This window comes from Mesocricetus auratus, unplaced genomic scaffold (genome assembly GCF_017639785.1).
Source record: "Mesocricetus auratus isolate SY011 unplaced genomic scaffold, BCM_Maur_2.0 Super-Scaffold_100018, whole genome shotgun sequence".
Lineage (NCBI taxonomy): Eukaryota > Metazoa > Chordata > Mammalia > Rodentia > Cricetidae > Mesocricetus > Mesocricetus auratus.
This window is the reverse complement of record NW_024429199.1, coordinates 39178725-39204175: the sequence shown is the minus strand read 5'-3', so window position 1 is coordinate 39204175 and position 25451 is coordinate 39178725. Positions and strand designations below refer to the sequence as shown.

The 25451-nt window shown below is 42.0% G+C and overlaps 2 protein-coding genes across 4 annotated transcripts in view; both read left to right on the top strand.

The window, feature by feature from the left end:
* The window catches only part of Rgs17 (regulator of G protein signaling 17), an 81713-nt gene extending 70319 nt beyond the window's left edge, over nucleotides 1-11394 (top strand). For both annotated transcript variants that reach the window (XM_040758185.1, XM_040758186.1), the window contains exons 3-5: nucleotides 23-112; nucleotides 2287-2521; nucleotides 4875-11394. In XM_040758185.1, coding sequence (XP_040614119.1) covers nucleotides 23-112; nucleotides 2287-2521; nucleotides 4875-5063 — 514 coding nt within the window. In that variant the 3' untranslated portion in view covers nucleotides 5064-11394. The remainder of the gene's footprint in view (nucleotides 1-22; nucleotides 113-2286; nucleotides 2522-4874) is intronic.
* Nucleotides 11395-13045: 1651 nt separating this feature from the next.
* Nucleotides 13046-23665, top strand: Mtrf1l (mitochondrial translation release factor 1 like). 2 transcript variants are annotated; one of them, XM_005065899.4, is made up of 7 exons: nucleotides 13046-13422; nucleotides 15516-15595; nucleotides 16956-17139; nucleotides 18163-18326; nucleotides 20026-20143; nucleotides 21232-21368; nucleotides 21951-23665. In XM_005065899.4, exons 1-7 carry the CDS (start codon nucleotides 13185-13187, stop codon nucleotides 22149-22151), a joined length of 1122 nt encoding a protein of 373 aa, XP_005065956.2. In that variant the 5' UTR covers nucleotides 13046-13184; the 3' UTR covers nucleotides 22152-23665. The 2 variants fall into 2 exon arrangements, with proteins under 2 accessions (XP_005065956.2, XP_021080273.2); XM_021224614.2 differs by lacking the exon at nucleotides 13046-13422 and having other exon boundaries at nucleotides 15516-15600.
* The last annotated feature ends 1786 nt before the right edge of the window (nucleotides 23666-25451 follow it).

Sequence of the window (25451 nt, the reverse complement as noted above, 5' to 3'; positions counted from 1 at the left end):
GACAAAGTGTGTTACATTACAGCCTCACGGTCAGGAATGAAGAAAGAGGAGACTCTGCGGGGAGACCCACACACACCACAAAAATGGACAGCATCCAGGTCCTAGAGGAGTGGTGAGTGTCAGGGCCGGGCTGGAGTCATTCCTGTGTTTAATGCCACTTATGTCCACCCTGTGCCAAAGCATCATGTCTTGTGGTCTATGCAATGAACGGCAGCTCAGCCTGGAAGATCTTACATATGATTGCAATTAGTTTTGACCAGGTTTTCTATTAACTATGCTACTAGGCCAAACATTGTCTAAGTTTACTGTAGAAAATGCCTTACTTTTACTAGTCTTGGCTGGAACTATTTTAAAATTTGTATTCATTTTATAAGAATCTGAATACCACACACATGCACACAAACACACATGCACATGCAGATATACACACATCCTCACATGTGTACAACCACACACATACATACCATACATACATACACACATATGCACATGTACACACACACACACACACACACACACACACACACACTGGATTACCAATATCAACCAGTAAAAATACCCCCAATAGCCAGTTCCTGGTTTTATAGCCACCAGAACGGATTTTAACCAAGTTTTTCCAAAACAAGAAATTGAAATGCAATGTTAGAAGAGAAAACCTAGTTATAAGTCAATGGTTCACATAATTATAAGGCCCCCTTTTAGTGTGAGTTTCACTGTGATGTTAGACAACTGTACTTTTAATTTTTATTGAGAGAAAGAGAGAGAGACAGAGAGAGAGAGACAGAGACAGAGACAGTGTGTGTGTGTGTGTGTGCGTGCGTGTGTTACGGATGTGTATATACACATGTATGCGAGTGTGCTCTCCCATGTGTGGATGTGTAAATGTTAGAGATGAGCATCCCTGGTCTCCTGTATCACTCTCCACCACCACCCCCTTTTTTAAAGCAAGGTCTGTCACTGAAGCTGGAACTCAATTTTTTGCTAAACTTATTTGCTTGTGAGTCTTTGGAATCTGGCTGTCTGCACCCTTCACCTGGCCCAAGCACTGGGGGTGTGGAGCACATCACCTTTCCTGGCTGGAGCATGTTAAGGGAAGCTTTTTCTTTGTGGGAAAACCTTCCCGCCAGCCTGGTTCTAGAGCCGCATCAGTCCCAAATAAACACACAGGAGGCTATATTAATTATGAAGCTGTTGGCCTTGCTTGTTTCTTACTGGCTAGCTCTGCTTTAAGTAATTACCCCATAATTGTTAATCTAAGTATGTCTCTTACCGGAGAATAATTCCGGGCTCCTACCCCATGGAGTTACATCTTGAATGTCCTCATGTTTCTCCTACCCAGAGTCCTTCTGGACTCCTAGTCCCTCCTATCTAGATTCCCTATTGGCCAGACAATGCTTTATTGACAAATGCACAGGACTTTCCCAACAGGAGCAAGTTGCCTTACCTGGCTTTTACGTGGGAACTGGGGATTCAAACTCAGGTTCTCATGCATAGAAAACCCTTTGCCCACTGAGTCAATCTCCAGGGCCCCAGATGTAATATCGTAAATGAATGGAGGCCTTCAGACATTATGGGACAGCTGCAAGTCTATTTAAGATACCTGGGTAAAAATTAAGAAAGTCAAAAGCCAAGATTCTGGATCATCTTAAAAATAAAAAAATCTGCAAGCTTTGTGCTTCTCCTTCTTTTGTGTGAGGGCAAATGGATAGTGGCTGGTTGTTTTGACAATTAAGTAGTGATCTTTATTATATCTGGTTGTCCAGAAAATCCTTCATGCCATTTTAAAAGTCCTCTGCATTCCAAGGTATACTTTGAGCATTTGGGCATATTTTTTGACAAGTGCACAAAACATATTCTTATTGTAGATTGTGTATATAATAAGGAATGCACACTGTAGATGAAAAACCATGGTTAGACAATACAAATGAGGTAGAAAGAAAAGTTATTTGCAGAAAGTTCCCGTCCATTTACAACAAATTTCTAAGAAGCATCGTCACTGGCAGGATTCTTTAGGACTGTCTGACAGCTATGAGCATGTGGTATATAGCTCCTTACTGTTCTAACTTACAGCTCTGATCCATGTATCTTGCGTCCATGGGGTCCGTTGTCAGGACTCAGGACTGGTAACAGTCCCTCAGATTGCTTGCCAGATCAAGCCAGGCGGAATAGCGGAACATGACCACTAGAGGGCAGCACGTGACAAAGAATTACAAACCACCAGCTCCTTCCCCGGCTGGTAGTCACAAGGTGTGGAAGTTGCCTAATGGCATCATTCTGTCTCTGCAGCCAAAACCCCACTGCAGACGAAGTCTTGTCCTGGTCTCAAAATTTTGACAAGATGATGAAGGCTCCTGCGGGAAGGAACCTTTTCCGGGAATTCCTCCGAACAGAATACAGCGAGGAGAACCTACTCTTCTGGCTAGCCTGCGAAGACTTAAAGAAAGAGCAGAACAAAAAAATCGTCGAAGAAAAGGCCAGGATGATATATGAAGACTACATTTCTATACTTTCGCCGAAAGAGGTAAGAATCTAGAGAACACTGAGGTGGGCTTTCTGAGGCCAGGCTGACTCTAAGGGGCCCACTCTCGGGACTATTAAAGCCTAGATTTCTATGGGTAGGGCAATAAGCTTTCCCTTCAGCACCGCGCTAAGACACATTGAAGGCCAGGTCTCCCCATTCTGCTTTGATCTTTATCTTTAGCCAAATGCTATGTGACAGGTGCTTGCTTTCCAGAACTAATGTCCTGCAGAAGCAAGCTGCTATGTTTTAAAGCAGGTGGCGCTTTTTAAACCATGATGCTACGACCATGTGCCTGAGAGCCGCCTGGGGTCATTTGTCTGAAAAGCTGATCATTGAAGCATGCGAGCGTGCGAGCGTGCGTGCGTGCGTGCGTGCGTGTACACGAGCCTGTCAGTGCACATGCACTAGGAATCATCCTCAATTGCCCTGCCACTTTATAATCAAGATGGATTCTCTCAAGCAAACCTAGAGCTCCCCCCCCCACACACACCCTGAGCTTTCCTGCTCTAGGGATTTCTTGTCCCCTGCTTCTGAGGCTCACAAGGGGCTACCTCATACACAGGGCATTTCTGTGGGTTGCTGGGAGGGGGAGCCAAACTCTGGGTCTCACTGTTGTAAGACAAGTGCTTTAACTACAGAGCTATCCCCACACCACACCACCAAGTGCTGCCTACACTGGACCATGGCAAACAGCTTTCACCCAGCTCTTCACATAAATACTAGTTTGAAAACATTTCTCTCTGGATGTTGGCTCAAAACAAACAAACAAACAAACAGAACCCCATGGCGTCCTTGTTGATTCTTAGGCTGAGATATTTTTTTTTCTGTCAGTGCTGAAGGTCTTGGTCTCTCCTTTCTTTAACCACTAACTCTTGGACAGAGATGGAGAATAGAAATTACCTTCCTTCCTGTACAGTGTACCAGAAGTGCAAGACTGTTTTTCCCAGTATCTGAATGAACCTATAAGGAACACTTTCAGCAGCCGTATTAAATTTTAAAGTTAATTTGCTCCTGAGGAACTTTCCCATCAAAGGGTTACAATAATGTGATGACCGTTGGGGCCTTGGTATCGGAGCTCTAGATATGTTTGCCAACCCCCAGAAAACACAGTGGCTTCTAGAATGCTTTCCCTTCCCCTGGCTACCCTGCCTTGCCTTTCTGCCCACATACACATTTAAATGTCCAAACCTGGTGTTTTCACCTCCCAGAGTTTAGCCTCTTGAACTTAACTGAAGTCTCCTAGAGCTGGACTGTAGGTGTCAGTACCTAGCCCGGTTCTCAGTGGGATGATGCCACCCTCTCTACCCTCACTCCTTTTAGACACATAAAATGTCCCTAAGTGTGACCTAAACTGTTTCACTTCTTTTTTCTTTTTTTTTTTTTTTCTTTTTTTTGGTTTTTCGAGACAGGGTTTCTCTGTATTGTTTTGGAGGCTGTCCTGGAACTCACTTTGTAGACCAGGCTGGCCTCGAACTCACAGAGATCCGCCTGCCTCTGCCTCCCGAGTGCTGGGGTTAAAGGCGTGTGCCACCAACGCCCGGCCTGTTTCACTTCTAATGAAGTCTTTATTATTGAAATGTCACTAGTATTCCAGAATACTCCAGCAATATTTTTGCTACAGATTGACAAACCTGTTCTAACTTGCTTCTCTGTTGCTGTGATAAAACACGGACCAAAAACAACTTGTGGGAGGAAAGAGTAAATATTTCACGTCCCAAAAGGCCAATGGAAAGATGTTGTTGGTGCTGGGTACCTAATATTGTGCTGTATGGTGTTTAGTATGATATTTCATTGCTTTTAATGTTCAAAAAACAATAAGTTAGGCTTTATTTGTCTTAAGATAACTAATGTGACACCAATAAGTAATTGTTACACTAGATTTCGCTATGCTGTTAAGAAGTAAATGAACCTTTCTTCTTGGCCACAGATCTTCAATTTTCTTCTCCACTGAAACAAAAAGTTCTCTCAAGTTTAAAAGTAAGAGCAAATCTAAGTGTGTATGTGTGTGTGCGTGTGTGTGTGTGTGGCAGGATATCACCTGACAATGATGTTCTAGAATGAGATGAACCAGTTTAAACTCCAATGCCAATCACAGACAAAAATATCTTTAGAGAAGATAACAATCTTGGGGAAAAGCTCTACAATTTTGTTACTTTGCTGTTGGTGGTGACTTCATATGGCATGAAAAAGGAAAAAAGTAAAGAGTTCATTTACAAAGCGTGCTTTTAAAAAGAGAATTCCCAACAAAGAAGAATGTGGAGTCCAGCTAAGATATGGATAAGTTAATCAATGAAACCTCTCTGAAATGTCGTTTGCAAAACACACAGACATATCCGTGTCTGTTCCCTTTCAGGTCAGCCTGGACTCTCGAGTTAGGGAGGTGATCAACAGGAACCTGCTGGACCCTAGCCCCCACATGTATGAAGATGCCCAGCTGCAGATCTACACCCTAATGCACAGGGATTCTTTCCCAAGATTCTTGAACTCGCAGATCTATAAAGCTTTTGTTGAAAGTACTGCCACCTCTTCTTCTGAATCTTAATTTTCATTTGAAAGGCCAAAACCCAAATCATTTCAGAGGGCTGGGACAGAGAAGTTGCTAAATGGCATCAGAAATTGAGTTCCTGGAGAACCACAGGTTGGCACCCTTGGGCTGCTGTCGAGAGACAGCCATGGGTCTTTGTCTCCATTTTTATCGAGGTTATCCTTGATTCTGTTTGGAGAAAAGCCTATATAAGACAATGAGTTGCCAAATTATGTTTGTCTGACTCAACCCTTGTTCTACTTGCAAGCAAACTGTGTTCCTAGTCCTCTGAACAGACTCCTAGTGCATCTCCAGAGGCAGCATGCGCAAAGAGAACTGCTTTGTCTGCCACTTAGTTGTACTGTTTAATCAGTAGCGTACCTTATATCTGTATTTAAGGACTTTCGTGCAATATGGTCTCTTAGAAACAACTGCCAACAAACTGGCCGTGGTTTGCATTTCTAAGCATAATCTGACACACACAAAAAAGGCTGTTTTAAACATGTAACTGTGATATTTAACCATGCTACATACTATGTTTAGTACGCGGACTTTGAAGCCAATTTTCCTGTCCATGAAAAGAAAGAGCTGCTGTTTATCTCTGCCTGTTGAGAGGTCTTAGTCTGAGACTCCTCTGGTTGTTCACTGCCCAAACTCTAGCATTTTCATTACAGAAGATTTGATATGTAAAACAACAACAAACCTAGCAATGATACGAAAAAATCTAAAAAGCACAAAACAATCCGAAGATATTCTATCTCGTTGAAAAACCCAAGAGCGATACTGTTTTTAGGTATAAAAGAGGAAATGAGTCTATGTATATATCAAATGTCCAACGATGTCATTAATTTATTAAAGAATGGCTCTCCGGTTCTAAAATAATTGTGTAAACTTATGTGTGTCAGCAAAAGAACAATAATATGCTTGATAATCCAATTCGGGAATATAAAGGAAAAGATTTCATAATGGATGCCTACATGTAGCACTGCAAAAGACACCTTGAGGAATTGCACCTGGCATGTGGCGTATTTGCCTTGAACGTATAACCCAGTGAAAAGCTTAAGTTTTCCCTAAGCAACATTACAAGGAGTTATGAAGATGAAAACCTTTGATGTCAGACCTTAACTGTTTTCATGTAGTGTCTCAAGAAAGATTTATTCTAATATTGTTCAAAACAATCAACCCTCATCCACAATTAGAAGGCAGTACAGTGCTCAAACCTTTTAGCTGCCAATATTATTTTTTGTAATTACATTAACTCTCACATGAAATACTCACCTGACCGTGGCATGTATTTCTGACCTTCAGAACAGTGTCGTATTGTGCACAAAGCCAAAATTACAATCGTCATATTTATATCAAGGTCTTATCTTTCAATATCAATATCCCCAAGACTATTTTTTTAATCTTAAACTCAATGAATATAATGTTAAGTAATCTAAAAAATGGAAGAATTACAAAGATTTATATCCACTGAGAATACTGGCCTTATATTAAGGATGATAATAAAATTATAGGTTTTATTTGTCATTTTTAACTACCTCTCATTTTTTAATTTATTAAACATATTTTTTAAAAAGAAAAGTTTGGAGTTTTCTTTTTAAATTTATTTTACTTGAAAGGTTGGCATCATGTTTCTTTTTCCATACATTTAAAACATTTCAAGAATTGTTTTTTAAGTGAGTATGATTTTCTAACTTATATAGAATTCAGGAGCTATGATTAAAAGGGCTATTACCTATTCCCTATGCAAATATTTTAACTGTTGCAGTGTTTGACAAAATGGGATTTTAAAAAAATTGCAGAGTAGAAAACAAAATGTTCTGTTTACACTGGTGTCGCTGACTATGCTACCATGTTCAGCACTTTTAAATACATTATTTATGAAAACATAGTTAAAATGCAGATAGAAAATACTTATAATAGTCATCTTTTAGCAAATGCTTGTTTTTTTCTGAAAATGTTAGTGTATTTAAGGTGTGCTTTCTTCATGTCACCTAGATATCTACTATTTGAATAGTTTCAGTAATATGTTGAGAAAAAGATAGTTGTAAAGATGTTTACAAAAAAAATCCTATTTTTTCCTAAAGAGTCAAGAAAACTTAAAGAGTGTTGTTGCTTCCATTTTGAAGTCTCATCATTCAAAATCTTTTAATTATTTTCTTGATTAGTGTTTATTATGCTACTATGATATGTACCCCCATATAGAGTATGGCATCATATGTGTTTCCATGTTTGAGGCACAATGAGTTGGTGCGCATACCAGGAGATGTGTAATATACTATGACACCCTGCATGAGAAATTGTTTTCAATGTAGACTTTATATTCCTGTTGTTACTGTGGATGCTGGTGACCTACTATCATGGGTTTTCTTTACAAGATGCTCTGGCTATTTGGTGGGTTGTCTGTTTGAAAATGCATCTAATATTTTACCAAATGTAAACATTAAGGGACTTCATATAGAGTACTCATCTCTAACCTGGGCATTTGCTGTGTTTGCATTTAAAGTTGCTGTGTCTTCTGGAACCTGATTAAGTAGTTTTGTTGAGAAGGTTCTAGAGCACATTTGCACAGTCTGTGTCATTAGCCATGCTGCGTGAGAAGTTCTGTGCTAAACTGCTATTTCGGGAGGTGGGGGGGGCGAGGGATCCTTATTTCATTTCAGAATGTTTCAGGTTTTGAAGAGTGTGTCTGTGGACTTACGCCTATGCCAGTTTTTAAAGTACGGTATGATTTCTTCTGTTTAACTCACAGCTATAATAAACAAACAAAAGCCCTCAACAGGTGTCTCTGCCACCATATCAAGAGCACAACATTTGCTTTATTCAAGCTTGACTTCATCCCTGGTGAGTAAATAGCTCCCTGGGGAAATGCTAGCACTTTAAAACAAAGCACCTTGTGTTTTAGACTGCCAAGATGACTGTGTCTCTTGCTAGAGTGTGCTAATACACACAGAAGAGCAAATGCACTTTCTCTAGTACCTGTCTATAGGTGAATCTCTTACGGGAAGAAAAGCAGGTTGGTGTAGATGATGTATATAGACGTGCCTGGAAGACAGGGGTCTTCGGAGGTGGATCTTCCACGTAGACACGCTAACACTGGATGGATGACTCCCCTCTCTCCGTCTTACTATGATGTTCTCCGAGGTTATCACAAATGTGACAAGGGACATAGGAATATAAGCAAAGCTGCATTCTGATACTGAAACTATGAAACACGAGAGTCACTTTTTTTTTTTTTTTTTTGGTTTTTTCGAGACAGGGTTTCTCTGTGGCTTTGGAGGCTGTCCAGGAACTCCCTTGGTAGTCCAGGCTGGTCTCGAACTCACAGAGATCTGCCTGCCTCTGCCTCCCGAGTGCTGGGATTAAAGGCGTGCGCCACCAATGCCCGGCGAGAGTCACATTTTTATCTTCAAACATTCATACAGTGTTTATATAACCAGTTCCAGCAGTGAGTCACTGTGCCTGGATCTTGTATTAGTGCCCTTCGATGCCTCCTAGTATGAAGTATGTGCTGTATTTATTTGATAGTTCAGGGTTAAAGGACTGTAGCATTAGATAAAGACTGTCTCTCCCTATCGTTCTGATTTAAAATAATACTTGAATCTCAATTTAAGTCTATTCTTTTTTCTCTATAATTCCTTAATCTTCTCCAAAAAAAAGTCACATTGTAATTGTAGAAACTACACTTGCAACAAATAAAAAATATCAGGTGCTTTGGTGAAGATTTTTAAATGGAAAGAATTTCAAATAAACCACCAATTTGTTTTTAAACAGCTAGAAGACATACCTACAACCCAACATAACATGGTTTTTGAATATTTCAAGCTTCATATATTAGCATATTATTTTGAAATAGGAAAGAATGTCAAAATATTGGCTTGCCTATGTATTTAGATTGCCAGTTAATGACCGATCTCCAAAGTACATTTTTCATCTACTTGAGTATTCTTTTCTGGTTTTAAATTTCTGGTCAATATACAATGCCATCCTTAGAAAGGAGTATACCATGTGTAATAATTTTGCCACAACTGCAAACATTTACCACTAAAACATCCCAAACCTTACTTCAGAATGTATCTGGGAGATTTACAGCATCAATGCAACTCAGTGCATGGAAAGGCACTGACTCCCAACAGCAAACTTTGATTTCTCTGTGTGTTCAAAACAAACGACTCTTATAGATATAGTTCTAACAGTTATAAGTGGCACGTTTTCCCATCAGTTTAAGTGAACATTCCAGACCATCATTCTCATGAAAGCGCTGAAGAAATGGAGTATTGCCTTAGTCGGACAAATGGGGCTGGCTGGGGACTCATTCGGTTCTTGTGGCAAAAGCTTCAAGTTGGGAAAATCAGTTATCGAAAGCACTGATAATGATAACCAAAGGTAATATCTCAATGTTGTGTGTATAATCTGAAATTCAACTTCCCCTTATGTCTTGTACTAAATGTTTCCTGTTACAAAATTTTCTGTGTATTTACTCCTTTTTACAGCATTTCTGCTTTTTAAATAGTTAGAGCTGCATGTTTTAAAGCGATAATTAAGCAAACCACCTAAGGTTTGGGCACATTTCCTTTTGAAATGCCTGAGCTGATCTCAAGTGGTATTTATGACCAGAGATAGTAGGAAAGTCATTATTCTTTCTGAATCTTTCTCTTCATCTGAAAATATTAACTATGGGGTGGGTGGCCATGGGAACAATGATGTTGCATGTGATAATTTATTGTAGTTCTTCAGGCCACAGTTTTTAGGAAAGGCTGTAGCCAATGCCATTTTAATGTGCTTTCCCCCAAATTTTCCCTTTAAGTTTTTAAAGTTATCTTATACAAAAAAGGGTTTCATTATGACATTTTCATACACATGTTTGTTAAATCTTGTTCTCATTTGTTACCACTGACTTTCCCTGTGCTCTCTACTTCATTTATTATTTGAAACATACTTGAAAAATCTAAATAGGAACATGCATGCGCATGCGCGCACACACACATACACACACACACACACAAGATGGAGACACAGGCAATAAAATTAACATTCCCAGCGATAGGAATAATATAAAATCAAATAAGTTACCAATATATCAAGTATGTGAGTGGGAGATAGGGAGAAATGTAATTCCATACAGCACCATTACAAAAACATGTTTTTAATATTAATGTGATTTGGTCAATTCCATCATGAATCTGTGATGATAGTAACTACGTTTATTACGTGACGCCAAGGGCACATGACAGCAGGCTGAGTGCTCTTGTTTTGAGCTCCTCTTGCTGCTGTTCACCTATCACCTGGTTAAAGCATCCTGTTAAACTGCAACCTCTCGGCTGTCAATCGATGCACATGCAGGGAGGGTGTGTGTCTTAGAGGTAAACAGACTCTGCACTTACTGGGCAAGAAAAACAAACAAACAGCAAACAAACAAATAAAAACAACTCTGGCAGACATCTTAGCACTAATGCTACGCTCCATTTAAGAATCTCCAACAAATACTATAAAGAAAATGCAGTGAATTAGGAAGTGAGATGGGTCAAATTCCAAACCAGTGTTAGCTTGAATCGTCACGTGAAAGCGATACTGACTTCCCTGTCCCTGACACACCCTGTATATTTACCTAGATCCTGCAAACATGCTGGGTTTAAACATTTTAGTCTCGTTCATTGTAGCAAGAGGTTACTTATTACTCGTGTTTAATGCTCTCCTATCTACTCTCCACTGAGCAATGCATACAACACTGAAGTGTTGGAAGACTGAAGTTGTCCCTCTAGCTTTAACCTGTGTGTCACGGCGTTTCTTGTGTATGGTTTTAAAGAATTTGCAAAATACTAAAATGTATTTTAATGAATTGATTCTGTGAAATTTGTCATTTTGGATGTGTACAATTTCTTACTTCCATGCTCATTCTATTTAGTAATCTATTTCCAATACATTTATTAGTGGACCACAAAGTTTCTGAGTACATGAATATAAGAGTAACCATGCTTGGCTATTTCATAATACCAAAATAACTGTGGGTACTCATAACTGAATAGATAATCCAGATTCTTTTTCTTGCAGTTTAAGTTTTTCTGGGTTTTTATTCCATTGAGTAGATTTAATCATTGACCTATGTACAATAATAGACTTCCTGAAAGTGCTACAATTTTTACCATGTAATAGATTTGAGCATGACAATAATGTAAGAAAACTCAGACATCTCCCGCTAAGTGTATCTGAGTTTTCAAAGTAAATCAAATAACAAGTGTCTTCATTTAGCTATATTGTGGAAATTTATGGATATCATTGTGAAATGCACATGCATTACACTGATTTTCTTAAGATGTTTTGAATTAATAAAGAATTCTCCCATGTATCCTTAGACAAGTTATTGTTTGTTCATTGGCGTTCCACTGTCGGAGTACGAGTCCTGGGTGGATTCTTCCCATCATTGTGTAACATTAGAGTACCTTTTGTAAGTAATAAAATATATTCTGAAATAACTGGTGTCTTCAAGAGTGCAGTGGAGGGATTTCTCACGGTAAATTCAAATCTCTATGGCAGAAAAAAATAACCTCAAAATTGAGTTTAGAGTTAGAAATAACTTTTCCTGACAGAAAAACCACATGATGATGCTTTTCTATACTCAGGGTGGAATAAAAACAAAACCGGTCCCAACCTGCACCTTACAACAAAACATTTACACAGTGTGCCACTTGAATACACAAGAATACGGGAAATTTGAAGCACTGAAAACGCTTGCTGTTATGTGAAAGGCCACTTTATTTCTTCATTTTGGTACCCTTGTATTTGATGCTAAGGATTGATTAGATACGATGCAAAATTCGTTGGTTTTTTTTTTTTGAAAATTTGTGATAGTTTTAATTAGTTTTCACCTTAACCCATTCTTTACCATTTTGTTCCACAACGAGGATAGTTTGATCAACAGTGAACCACTGCCGTAAAAACAAACAAACAAAAACCCACAGCTAGTAATCCAATAGAGTTCATAGACTGAGCTTCAAGCCCTGCTTTCCCAAGACTGGCATGGCTGCATTTATTCACTTCCTGTTATCCACTTCTCTGTGGTTAAGTCTTTTGAAGCTGCGAACGCATCAGTTAGCAGTTAAGAGGATGGGATTAATACTAGAGGCAGATTTTTGATATTTTTTCATTGCAGAGCTGGAGACTGAGCCTTGAGCAAGCTAAGAGAGAGTATTCCCGCTGTGAAGAACAACTCCAGAACAGAAGCCTTCTCTTTGGCTTGGGGGCGCGTCCAAGCTCAGCCCGGAGGCGGGGTCAAGACTTTCGCGTAGGCTTAGGGGCGGGGCCGAGGCCTCAAAGCCCCGCCTAGAGGCGGGGACAGGCGCTGAACTCCGAAGCCTGAGCCCCCCACCCCGAAGTAGAGGCGGGTCCGAGGCGTCTGGCTTCCGCCTGTGGGCGGAGCTGAAGAGGTCGAGCTCCTCCCCGGAGGCGGGGTCGAGGTCTTGAAACTCCTCCCCGGAGGGAGGCGTGGCCTAGGAGTTGGCGCTCCTTTCAAAGGCGTGGCCGAGGCGTTGGAGCTCCTCCCCGGAGGCGTGGCCGAGGCGTTGGCGTAACCCCTGCCTCCCCGGGAGCTCCTAGGTAGCGGAGCGGTCCCGTGGAGGTCGAGTCGAGGCGGCGGTTCTCCGCCCATAGAAACTGGACTGGGGCGGTGGAGCTCCCCCCTGGAGGCGGGACTGAGGCGGTGGAGCTCCGTCCGGAGGAAGGGCCGAGGCCTTGGAGGTCTCCTCCCACCTCTCGGAGATGGAGACCAGGCTGCGGCATCCGAGCTTCCACCGGGGAGGTGGTGCGGGAGAAGGAGGCACATTGAAGCCCCACCCTTGGAGGCCGGACCCAGACGTCGGAGCCTCCTCTTGGAGGCCGGGCTGAGGAAGCGGAGATTCCCCCACCCCCGGGAGGTGCGGCCGAGGCACCGGAGCTTCCCCTTTGGAGGCGGGGCAAACGCTTTTGATCGCCCCGCCCCTTTACCTTTTGGCTTTTGGAAACCGAGCGGCTCTCCCACGCTTTGCCGGAAGTTCTCGCAACGTTTCCGGCAGAGCTTTTAAAAACCTGCCTTGAGGCCGGGGATCCGAATTCCCGGTATAGCTTTGCTGTTGTTTCGGTCACGGTGGGCGATCGGCCAGGATGCGGAGTGGGTTCCTGAGAGGTGCCCGACGCCTGTGGGCTCTCCGCGGCCTCAGCCGCACTGCGCCGCCGTCCGAGGAGCTCTTTGCCCGGGAAGGGCCCCTAAGGGCCTTCCTGGATCGCCGGGCAGGCTCGGGGGCCGGGGGTCTGGACGCCGGGGGGAATCAGCTGGCGGCGGCCGCCCGGCTGCTCAGCGAGAAGGAGCGGGAGTTGCGGGACACCGAGTCCCTGCTGCATGGTAAGCCGCCAGCCGCAGAGGGTTTGGGAGTCATCTGCGGCCCCGATCTCGTCACTAGCGTTCTGATATCCTCCCGCAGGCTCTGCAGGGCTCCCTTGACCCGGTGCTCTGCCCGTCAGTCCTCAGAAGTTACTCAAGTTCTTGGTTGCCTACCCTTCTCTCCTGGCAGCTTAGATGCTCAGGAAAGACCAAGTAGTCCCTGCGACAGGCTCTGCAGCCCGGTGACTTTATGGTTTTGACCCGTTGCGGTCTGAGGTGTCATGCACTGTAGAGTTAGAGTCCCTAGACCTGGAACTCCGAGTTCTCAGCACGTTTCCCTGCACTCGAGTCTTAAGTAGGACACCGAAGTGTCTGCCTCACTGAAGCCTCCAGAGATGTCTGCCCAGTAGACCACACTTGGGAACTCTAGGCTTGATTCAGACACCCTGTGTCACTGGATAAAGTGGGAAGAGGGATTGAGGTTGATTCCTGACATCAACCCTGGGGCTCCACATTCGCGTGCGCGCACACATATACAAACACATGCATAGTAAGGACTTTAATAAAGAAGAGTGCTGAAAAGCATAAAGCAGCATTTAAGTGCATCTCTGAAGGCAAGAAAGAGGTAGTTAGGTGGCATAAGGGAAGTGGATAGAAGACTAATGTGATCGACTTGGATAAAGGTATCTGACAAGTAAGCATGGAATAGGTTATGGAAGATGGCAACGGAAAAGAAACAGGAAACCAGAAAGACGAAGGATTAGAATTGTTTCTGTCTTACATTTTAGGCAAAGAAGTGGCCTTATGTAGGGAAAGTCCACTGCGAAGCTACTGTGGAGAAAAAAAATGAGTGGGGAGGAAGCTGCTTACTATCCAAAGCATAGATAGTGGTAGGTAGGCAGAGCTGACCTTCAAGACACTGAGAAACAAGATTTGTGATTACAGCGTACAAATTCTAGGGTGGAATTACAGTGGGGGGCAGCTTCCATAATCACAATGAGTTCTGTTTTTAATTTAAGATACAGGTACAAAAGTTGGGTTTTCTTGGGGGAGGAGAGCTTTGCCTTTGAATGAATATTTGGGTAGTAAAAATAAACCGATAAGGATACTGGTACAGAATGCTATATTGGTCTAGGAGAACTATGGCACAGGAGAAAGCTGGTGAGCCTTAATAGTTAGAGAGGGTGGGTTAGATACTAAAAAGTGTTTCAGAGAGAAAACAGTTTGTAATCCCCTTCCCTAAGCTGCACATGTCCACAGAATAGAAAAACAGGAATGAGAAAGTAGATCTTTAAGTCAAAAGTGAGAACTCAAAGATCAGACAATCATAAAAACAGAAATGGGAGGAATATTACATGTAAACACTCCAGCACATGTTCTGTAGGGTACCTATTTTATCTGAAGGAAACATTCACCAAGACTAACTTCAGACTATAGCTTTCAATTTTGGCTTAGCTGCTAAACCCTCTTGTGCCTCTCCTGGGCATTCGAACTAGTTAAATGTATATCCATTGGTATTGTAAAGCTTAGCCTGGTACATTGAGTCTACGTATTGGGGCTGGAGAGAGCCCAACTGTGAAGAGCACTTGCTGCCCTTGCAGAAGACCCAGATTTTGTTCCCTGCACCTATGCAGCAGCCTACAGCTGTCTATAACCCTTGTCATAGGTGGTTTAGCACCCCCCTTCTGGCCTCTGTGGGTACAGCATGCACTTGCGAGACACACACACACACACACACACACACACACACACACGCACACGCACACGCGTAGGCAAGTACTCAGACATATCAGATCAAACCACTAGACATTTTTGAAATTTAGCTTTATGTGTATGAGTGTTTTGCCTTTGTGTATACATGTGTACCATATGCATACCCACAAAGGTAAGAAGAAGGTGTCAGATCCCCCGGCACTGGAATCAGAGATGGTTGTGAGCCAACATTTGGGTGCTGGGAACTTACTTAGATTCTCTGCAAGAATAGCAAGAGCTCTTCATTGCTGAGCCATTTCTCCATCCCTTAATTTTTTTCTCTTAAAGTCTATTATTATGGTTTTTGTGGATATAAATTCAACACTAATTAAGAAACACTTAATTGCTGCTCTTTATCCTAGATGAGAATGAAGATTTAAAGAAACTTGCAGAGAGTGAAATAGCTGTGTGTCAAAAAGAAATAACTCAGCTGAAGCATCAGGTACGGTATGTATGCAAAGAATAAAACATCTATGCCGTTATTCCTTATGCATTTCATTACAAGTTTATGAAAGAGTCCAGAAAAACAGCCTGTCACTATTTAGATAGAACGTTTGTTACTGTTTTTTCTTTACTTTGGTGTGAATGTTTGTCTGCTAATGTGTTTGTGCACCACAAACATGCCTGATGCTGTTAGAAGCCTGAGGAAGGTATCACATCCCTTGGAAATGGAGTTACAAAGGTTGTAAGTTGCCTGATAAAGTAGGTCCTGGAACTGAACCCAGGTTATCTGGAAAAATAGTCATTGTCCTTAACCACTGAGCTATCTCCATCCCTCCAACTCTATAGACTATTTGTTTTTTTTATTTTTATTTTTAGCTTTTGTTTGTACAAGTGATAACTACAGTGTGATGTTTCTCTAGTATGCACACTCCATGAAGGGATTACCAGTGTCAAAGGGAACTTTCAAACAGAAAAAGATATGCTTCCTGTCTTCCAAATTTTTCATGTTACAGGAGTTGTGTACTGTACAGCTCTCACTGATAAATTCATGTGCCAGCTCTTACTGGGAAGGCAAAAAGACAAGGCAAATCTGCTTTTGCTTTTTTCTTTTTCACTGTAGATAGACAGTAGAAAGGAAAGATTGTAGAATGATGGCAAATTGTCTTCCCAGGGGCAAGAACGTGGCTTTTATATTGGCATTGATGGAGTGCCAGACCTAAACATCCAAAGTCAAGTTTTCTTTCCCGTGTTAAAGAAGCTTAACTGACAAATGCAAGATGAAGGCCTCTGGTTTCCTTCCATATTAGTCTTGTATTTCAAGAGAGGAGAATTTCTTTTGCATTCTACATGTGGTATTTAATTTAGTTCCTGATCCCTGCATTTAATTCCAAACTACCTGACTAGTGAATCGATAGAAAGCATAGAAGATTCCCAAAGTAGGAGGTGGGAGTGTAGCTTCGTTATTGGAGGGTTTGTCCAGCACCATGAGGCCCTGAGTTCAGTCCCAGCACCATGTAAAATCTGGTGTGGTGGTGCACACCTGTCTTGCCAGCACTGAGGAGGCAGAGGCAGGAGCATCCAAACACAAAAGGAAGAATTCCAAGAAGAAATAAGAACAAACCCATCACAAGGAGATGTATTTTGTAGTATTTAAAATGCAACTGAAAATTAATACCTTAATGGAAGATATACATTATACATTTTTAGTTAGCAAGATGAGCAAACTGAATTGAAGAGTAATATTAAATGATGTGTTTAAAGAAATGTAGGTTACATATCTAAATTCTCTAATTTTGTAGCTTTGGGCATTAGTTCGAATAGTTCTTAGTTACGGGAAGGTGCTGTCTTTGTATTTACAGATCATCTCACTTTTGGTTCCTTCAGAAGAAACAGATGAGAGTGACTTGATCCTGGAGGTGACTGCGGGTGTGGGTGGTCAGGAAGCCATGCTTTTCACTTCTGAGATGTTTGACATGTACCAGCAGTATGCTGCATTTAGAAGATGGCATTTCGAAACACTGGAATATTTCCCAAGTGAACTAGGTCAGTCTCTTAGTTAGTTTCTATTGCTGTGATAAACTCCATGACCAAAGGCAACTTGGGGAAGAAAGAGTTTGTTCATCCTTCAGTTTACAGTACCATGAAGGGAAATCCGGGCAGAAACTCCAGGCTGGACTGTGGAGGCAAGAACCGAAACACAGGCCGTGCAGGAAAAGCGCTTCTCGCAGTTGAAGTTGCTTCTTAGATGAGTCTAAACAGCCCAGTTGGAGGTGGATTCATTTGTTTCTGTAAAGCATCTATTTATCTACAGTGTGTCCTGGGAACGGGTTGGCAAGAAGTAGTTATATGCTCATTATTCGTCTAATGATTTTAAATAAAAAATATAATCTTGAAATTTCCTGTAAAATATGATAGCAAGCCATTCCATGATAATCACTTGCAGCTTTGAGAAGTGGTTTTAGGATACTCTGGGCTCACATCTGTAATCCTAGCACCCAAGAGGCTGAGGTAAGAGAATTAATTACACTGTTCAGGACTAGCCTGGGCTACAGGAGAACTTGTCTCAAAAAGAAAACAAAATGGTGGTCTTTTAGCTGTTACTGCTGTGAATTCACCAGCACTGTAATTTAATAGCTGAACACAAGCATTATTTGTTAAGACGCTGGAAAGCTGGCTCAGTGGTTAAGAGCACTGGCTGCTCTTGCAGGGGACTTCAGTTCAGTTCCCAGCCCCCACATGGTAGCTCACAACCTCCCATAAGTCCATCTCCAATGGGTCTGATGCTGCTTTCTGACTCCATATGCACCTGGTACATACCTGTCACACATTCATACATGTGCAGAGTTATAAAACACTCAGACATAAAATGAAGTCTTTTAAAAAGTTAAGGATTATGTATTGAAACCCTGGATATCACAGACATGCCAAAGTTTTGCAGTGTGCTTGTACTCCACACTTACAGTTATTTTCTGGCTCTTTAACTATATTTCATGAGAAAGCACGAGACGGTCAATTGTTTATGCGTGGCAGAGTGGTAAAAAGAATTCATTTCTCCCTGTTTCCAAGGCGGCCTGAGGCATGCGTCAGCCAGCATTGGAGGTCTGGAAGCTTATAAACTCATGAAATTTGAAGGAGGCGTGCACAGAGTCCAGAGAGTGCCGAAGACAGAGAGGCAAGGCCGCATCCACACCAGCACCATGACGGTGGCGATTCTGCCCCAGCCGACCGAGGTAAAGCATAGAAATGGAGCTTCAAAAATGGAATATGAATGAATTGAGGGTTTCTGCCTACTGTTTTTAAGAAAAAGTACTATTTAGAAGTACGCTAGAGTTGAAAGACTTTCATTCGTGCGTTCGGTATCTGTGAGAAGCCTGATGGGGAACATAAGAGCTGAGGACAGGCAACAGAGTCAATGTCAGGAGGCCTGACAACTTCCAGGACACGGGAGTGAGGGCTAGAGGCTGTCTGGCTCTTCTTTCCACTCAGTGGTTTTCTTACTGCAAGATGACTGACATGCCATCGAGCAGTATTTAGTTGTTTCCAAGCAGACATATTGAAACATGGTGCTTCTGAAGATATTTCTGGGGTGGGCACCATTCTGTTTGAGTCCAGTGTTCATGGAATGCAGACCCTGGGCTTCATGATCTTTGCCTTCAAATCATAATATTTTAAAAACCACATCCCCCACGCCGGGCAGTGGTGGCGCACACCTTTAACCCCAGTACTCGGGAGGCGGAGGCAGGCCAGATCTCTGTGAGTTGGAGGCCAGGCTGGACCGACAGCCTCCAAAACAATACAGAGAAACCCTGTCTCGTAAAACCAAAAAAAAAAAAAAAAAAAAAAAAAACACATCACCTCCCTCCCTAAAACAGTTACATGTACTCAAACTGCTATTATTTTTTGTTTCATCTGCTAAATTTTTTAATTCAGCAAAATTGTACATTTTCTGCCTTTTAAAAACGATTGTGACTACGTGTGTGGATGTGTATATAGGTGGCCGGAAGAGGGCACGGATCCGCCGGAGCTGACGCTAAGGGAGCCTGGGGGCCAGCTGATGTGTTGACCGCAGTCAGGTCCTCTGTAAGGACAGGACGTGCTCTTCACCATCTCTTCAGTCCAGTGTCTTGTTTTTAACTGTCCCCAGTTGTATCATTTGTGAGGCAAGAAGCTCAACTTCTGAGGATTAGGGACTGTTGCTTTTGTTCCTTACTCATTTAAAAAAGAAAAATAATATCCTAACTACTGCCTATTCTTAAACCGTTTTAAATTGTTTGAGATTCTACGTATGGCATGTATTTACACTGTGTAGGTCTCATCTGAAGACAGTTGGTACATGCAGTTGTTTTTTGAAGTTCCAACTTTTCTTCCTTTTTTATTTAAATTAGAAACAAGCTTGCTTGACATGTCAATCCCAGCTTCCTCACCCTCCCCTCCTCCTCCACCTCCCACCAGCCTTCCCAACCCCCCACCCCATCACCCCTCCACTCCCCAGGGAGGGTGAGGCCTTCCATGGGGAGGAATCTTCAAAGTCTGTCATTTCATCCCAGACTGGGCCTAGGCCCTCCCCCATGTATCCAGGCTGAGAGAGCATCTCTCCATGGGGGATGGGCTCCCAAAGTCCATTTGTATGCCAGGGATAAATACTTATCTGCTATCCAAGGCCCCATAGATTGCAGCCTCCTCACTGACACCCACGTTCAGGGGGCCTGGATCATTCCTATGCTGGTTTCCCAGCTATCAATCTCGGGTCCATGAGCTCCCCCTTGTTCAGGTCAGCTGTTTCCGTGGGTTTCACCAGCCTGGTCTTGACCCCTTTGCTCATCATTCCTCCCTCTCTACAACTGGGTTCCAGGAGTTCAGTTCAGTGTTTAGCTGTGGGTGTCTGCCTCTGCTTCATATGAACAAGACCCATTTTCTTTGTATGTATAGATTAAACTGGTGATTAATCCTAAAGATTTGAGAATTGACACTAAGAGAGCAAGTGGAGCTGGAGGCCAGCATGTAAACACCACAGACAGTGCCGTTCGGATCGTTCACCTTCCTACAGGTACGCACGGTGCTTGTCAACGCGAGACTGAAGCAAGGTCAACTTCTGGGGGACTGACTGATTTCCCACCGAAGCAGACCTTCAGCTGCCAGAAGAAAGGAAACCATTACGGGCTCTTAACTAATCACTTGATTCTCTGGGTCCTGTAGCTGATGCTGTGTAGGATAATGACAAAGCCAGCAAGAGGGCAAACACATGACTCACCCTGTAGTTACCATGAAGAGAACAGAGCCCTGCCACCTGCCAATTGGGTTTTGAAATATATACTTAATAGATTTCACTATTTCCAAAGAAACCTCAGTGAGATAATTACCTGAATAATTTTCAGTTCTAAATCACTAGCTTAGGGCTAAGATAGTAACAAGGATCCTAGAGGCAATAAAAACATTGGACTCCTTACACAGAAACACAATACATGAATGCAGTTTTAGATACAATTTTAGGAGCATCTTGCCATTGAGGCTGTAAAGTCCAAGGCGATTTGAATCTAGATAATTGGGCAAAAGGATTGTTTTATTTATTTTTTTATTTTTGGTTTTTCGAGACAGGGTTTCTCTGTGACTTTGGAGGCTGTCCTGGAACTAGCTCTGTAGTTTATTTCCTTTTTTATCTATTTCTATTTATAGCCCCCACTTGTTACCTCAATATTTAACCATTTTCTGTAGTTAAAAGAACAAAACCCTACCTGCCTACCAGTCTCAACTACTGGTTAACAGGAACTATAACAATTTGTTCTAGTTAAGGGTGCCTGAGGCAAATAAAGCAGACGTCCTTGTCACTCACAAGCCACCCAGTAGTCTAGTAATACTTGAAAGCACGGTTCTACTAGGCAGTATATAATCCTTTTAGCCGGGTGGTGGCGCACGCCTTTAATCTCAGCACTCGGGAGGCAGAAGCAGGTGGATCTCTGTGAGTTCAAGACCAGCCTGGTCTACAAGAGCTAGTTCCAGGACAGCCTCCAAAGCCACAGAGAAACCATGCCTTGAAAAAACAAAAAACAAACAAACAAAAAAGAACAAACAAAAAAAAAGAAAGGACAGAAATAGTCTTCCATAATAACCTTCTGTAATTCTTATAACACGATTCAGGTGTCGTTTCTGAATGCCAGCAAGAGAGATCTCAGCTGAAGAACAGGGAGCTGGCTATGAAAAAGTTACGTGCAAGGCTGTACAGCATGCATCTAGAGGAAGAAACTACTAAAAGATACAACGCTAGAAAGATCCAGGTAAAAATGAATTTAAGAAACACAAAGACAAAACATGGGTACTGTGGTTTTTATGTTATTATGTTTTTATTATAAGGGCAGTACCTATGTCCAGCTTTATCCTGTTTTCTGTAGGCAAAGACATTTTTCTCAGATTTGTCAGCGTGTACCAAGTCCCTGCTCAGCTTTTAATCCTTTGAACTAATGGAGGCAAGAATACTGGGAGCAGGGGGTACACAGTCCTCCCATGACTCCTTATTATGACCACCCATCACCCTGTCACCACTCCTGGATGACAGGAATCCTCTGAGACACAAACACATACACATAAATATGCTGCTTCTACTGTTTAAATATCAGCCATTTGCCAGACTCTGTCATTATGTCATCAGTATTTCGCTGAAGGGAAATTAAAGTTTAGACTTAAGCCATAGAGTATTGAAGGGCAGAGGCAGGTCTCAGATACTGAATCTGGCTTCGAAGTCTACCTTCTTTTCTCTGTACCATTCCTCATGTCATCTGGGAGTCAAGGATTTATAGACTTGGTTCTTGCATTGCTGTAGGCCTCCTGGATCCTAATGTGTCTCGTATCTGTTTCTTTAGGTTGGAACTAAAGGAAGATCAGAGAAAATAAGGACATACAACTTTCCACAGAACAGGGTCACAGACCACAGAATAAACAAGTCACTACATGACCTTGAGAGCTTCATGCAAGGAGACTGTCTACTGGATGACATGATCCAGTCACTGAAGGACTATGCGGATTATGAGTCTCTAGTGGAAATGATTTCCAGAAAAGACTAAGTGCTCCATAAAGCTTTTTCTACATAGACTAGGAAAACCTTCCAGCAAATCCACTGTGTGCAAAGACTTTTTTCTTTTCTTTTAGTTTTTCTCTGTATTGTTTTGGAGGCTGTCCTGGAACTCACTCTGTAGACCAGGCTGGCCTCGAACTCAGAGAGATCTGCCTGCCTCTGCCTCCCGAGTGCTGGGATTAAAGGCGTGCGCCACCAATGCCTGGCATGTGCAAAGACTTAACTGGTATTCTCTTGGGGAATAGAAGTTAACAGTTCCTGGACTCTTCTCTATAAAAAATTAGACACAAAGGAAGACGGTTGTTCTTATGCAAAATATTTAATAGGTGATCAAAAGTTTCAAATACTAAGCAGAAATATTTATGTTAATGTGCTGTAAAGAGAATCTGACAGTGGAATTAGCAAGTGATAAGCTAGATACAGTAGGACTGAGAGAATGGCCTACAGGAAGTTTTTAGTGAAAGCACACCCTTACAAGGTGCCCCCTTCCACACGATAGAGTCAGGCCTGTTGTAGGGCATAGCATAGCCCACTCAATGATGGAGGAGTTCCTGGGTTCCCTGCAGCTGGTAGCATGGGCCTTTCCTCAAACCCATGGGGCATGATAAGCAAAAAGCCTCCTGTTAAAGTGTGAACAAAATTTACTGGATAATAAGCCTTGGCAGGCTTCTTTATCAGTTCCCCAGAGAAGCAGAACCTATAGGATGTGTCCACACAGATTGACTACAGGATGGTCCCACAGAGAGTACTGTGTGTCCAAGATCTTCCCTGTGGGTGGAGACCAAGGAGAGCTGAGGGTTCACTTCACTTCAAAGGGAGTTTGCTGGGGAATTCCCTCTTGTTTGGAGGAAGCTGGGCTTCAGCCTGGTTGGGTAAACATGCTAGCATAAAGGGCAATCTAGATCAACTGATAGTTCACTTATTTAACCCTGAGAGCCTCGAATGTAAAGCATAAGTTAATTAAAAAAAAAAAAAAGAAAAAATGGGTGGACGGGGAGAAAGCTTAGAAAACTTGGGGGGGGGCATAAAATGAGGGAAACAAAGCCAGAAAAATTACTAGAAAAATGGGAGAACCAGATTTTTTTTAATTATGTCACTTCTAAAAGATGTCTAGAAAAAACAAAACTCCTATATTTTAGCGAAGTAACTTTCCATGTTTATGAAATTGAAATTATGGTGTCCAAGGGTACCCTTAGAGGCTGTTCTGTGGAAGAAATGAAAGGTCCTGGCTGTCCTGTTTACGGTGTTTCTCCTCCACCTACCTCTGACAGGCTTCTTCACTATTAGCAGCAAGAAAGGCACAGGCTGCAGTAGTCAGCCCCCACCAAAACCCAGGTGTTGTCAGTGAGTTAATATTAAGTATGTCAGCCTCGTAACTAAGGTTTTAAGTTCTTCCTAGTGGGGCTAAAGTCTTTTAACTGTCACACACCCAGAGCCACTGCCCATTTTGAATTGTTTTCACTCATTTAGGGTCTGAAATAAATTGCAAACATTTCACTCTCACATGTATCAATTGGCACTGCTTAAGCATATATCATCACATGACAAAATTCATGGTAAATTCAAAATACCTAAAACTAATAGTTCAAATTCCTCTACTTCTCCAGATGTGTTAGAGATGGCTTAATCAAACTAAGATCCAATATGCACATAATCCAGTGGGTTTACCCTTATCAGATCCCTGATCCTGATTTTTTTTTTCTTTTTGGAGGTGTTAAGTGAATTTTTATTGGGAAGGAAGCTGTCAATTCAAACAGCAAATGAAGAATGCATACAGAAAGTTCCTTGTTGTCACAGACAGACTTAACCTCCAGAATATGTGACTTAGACACTTTTGATCTGTGACCCCAAGACCGGATGCATTAAGAGCTTTCCCATTTAATCTAACACTTCTGGATTCCTGCTAACAAGGAACGTGCAGTATGAGTATGGAAAAGTTGCTTCTGAAAGGAAACCCCCCGAAGAAGGGTCAGAGAGGGAATGCAGAAATCAGGAAGTTATCACAATTACTTTACATTGCAATGTACTACATTTCCATATCTTCACGGTAGTACAAAACACAGCCACTTGCAGAACAGGTTCAGATTCCTTAAATACCACTGTGATGCCAGCCCTCTACACAAATTTCTGGAAGTTACTTGTGTTTATTTTAAGACACTGCACTGGATTTTCATCTATAAAGATCAAACGATATGTTGGTACTATGTGAGTTGTTTGGACAATAACGCTTATAGGACTTGGCCACTTTAAACAACTCATAGCTTTTCTTGTGACTCAGCACTGTTGTCACAAAAATTCCTATTGGAATAGGGATTACTATTCCATGCAGCTGTTACTAGGATTTAGGAGCCTCCAGCCTAAATAATAAAGGAATTATGAGGCACTTCCCAGACATGCTAGAATCAGCAGTACTCTTAAATTTTTAGGAACAAACATGCTTCTCTTATATCCTAATTTCCTTCAGAACTCAGCTTGTAATTTCAGTGTACTTTATACTGTTAATACTGATGATTTAGTGTCTCTATTGGAAAGTGAGTAGCACAAAACCATTAGTGATAATAGGCAAGGGTTTTCAAGCTGCCTACAGTATTTATCACAGAAACCCCTCTATCTCATGAAAGGTACTTTACCTTTAAAAACACTTGAAATCTGCTTTTTATATGTGTAGGTGTTTTTCATGCATGCATGTCTATATACTATGCGCCTGCAGTACCCACGGATGCCAGATTAGGGTATCTGATCCCCTGGGATTGCATAATTGTGAGTTGCCAGAGGGTACTGGGAATCGAACCCAGGCTCTCTGAAAAAGCAGCAGGAGTGATTATTTTGGGCCAGGGTCATTCATAGTCCTTGCATGATTGATGCAAATGTCCCTTAGATGGCTGTGTTGTCAATGCTATAACATTTTGAAACAGGAATATTTGTTTGTTTGGTTTTGTTTGTAGCCTTGGCTGTCCTAGAATTCACTCTGCAGACCAGGCTGGCCTTGAACTCACAGAGATCCACCTGCCTCTGTTTCCAGAGTGCTTCCATTACAGGCTTGGACCACCACTGCCTGGCCTTGAACTGCTGAAGTCTTGGTTAAAGGAACTGGTTGTTTTTGCTTTTTCACCTTCTTAGTTCCTCAAGAATTCTTCCCCCTTGCCCTGGAGGATTCAAAAGTCTATGCACTCTTGACTAGTTCTGAAACCCTAGTAACCAAAGGGAAATCTGACTTAGACTTTGAAACACAATCATTATAAAGTGAAAATAATGCTAAGATTATTTAAGAAGGGCAAGCTCATACCAA